Source organism: Gracilinanus agilis, unplaced genomic scaffold (assembly GCF_016433145.1).
Source record: "Gracilinanus agilis isolate LMUSP501 unplaced genomic scaffold, AgileGrace unplaced_scaffold53299, whole genome shotgun sequence".
Classification (NCBI taxonomy): Eukaryota; Metazoa; Chordata; class Mammalia; order Didelphimorphia; family Didelphidae; genus Gracilinanus; species Gracilinanus agilis.
Genome location: NW_025388353.1, coordinates 2,426 through 3,568, shown reverse-complemented (window position 1 = coordinate 3,568; position 1,143 = coordinate 2,426). Strand labels below are relative to the sequence as shown.

The 1,143-nt window shown below is 55.1% G+C and overlaps 1 gene segment (V, D, J or C); it reads right to left on the bottom strand.

Moving 5' to 3' along the window:
- Positions 1–221: 221 nt before the first annotated feature.
- Positions 222–723, bottom strand: LOC123255853. The segment is given in 2 exon segments: positions 222–550; positions 678–723. Coding segments are annotated over 2 exon segments (375 nt in total).
- Positions 724–1,143: the final 420 nt, after the last annotated feature.

Genomic DNA, 1,143 nt, shown 5'->3' with positions numbered 1-1,143 from the left:
CAGAGACAGAGACAGAGACAGAGACAGAGACAGAGACAGAGACAGAGACAGACAGACAAAGAGAGAAAGAGAAAGACAGACTCAGACACAGACTCCATCACAGAGATTGAGAGCCCTGATAGTCTCCTGGGAGTTCAGGATGTGGGTAAGCCTGAAGTCATGTGTGAATCTGGGCCTGGGCTGGCAGTGGAAGTTTTTGTCCCACTTCCTCACTGAATGCATCACTGTGGATAACGATAACCACCACTGCTATAATCTTTCCCGCAGTAATAATCAGCTTCATCCTCAGGCTGGACGTTGCTTATGGACAGGAATCGATCAGCCCCAGAGCTGGAGCCAGAGAAGCGCTCAGGGATCCCATCGGCCCTGCCTATATCTCCATCACTGTCAACCCACATGAGGTACTGAGGGGCCTTTCCTGAGCTCTGCTGGTACCAATGAGCATTATAATTACTGTACCCACTGCTCAGGGTGCAGGAGAGTCTGGCTGTGCTCCCCAGGGATGCAGAAACAGAGGGAGGCTGAGTCAGGACAGGCTGGGAGAGGGAGCCTGCAAACAGAGAAACTCATTAGTGACCCTGAACAAGGAGAAAGCTAGAAGGTGCTTTGAGATTCACATGAGAGACACAAACACAGATGGTAGAGGGGACAAGGGGAGGTCTGGGAGTCATCCTGACCTGAGCAGAAGGTGAGCATTAGGAGGCAAACAAGAGGCCAAGCCATGGTGAGAGGACCCCAAGAGCTCAGCTCCCCTAAGATCTCACAGCTGAGCCTGGCCCCTCTCAGCTCACTCTTATCCTCTCCTGGTTACCATGTGATGTTGGCTGCAGGGCAGGTGGGGATTGATGCAAATCTGGGCCTGGTCCAGCCTCCTCTAGACCACACCTGCCTCCTCTCTCAAGGTCCCAGCCCTTCATGGAGGGAGGATCCTTGGCCCATCCCAGCTGAGATATCATCCAGGAATGATCACAGGGCTCAGAGCAGCCACAGTCACAGCCAGCTGGACTCATCACCCCCAACACCTCCAGGCTCCCCGGGACCTCACTGCCTGCCCAGGACCAGTCCCACAGCGTCCCCTGCTGGCTACAGGACCACATCCAGCCCACAAGGAGGCAGACCTCAGGGGCCCCCAGGCAGAGGAAG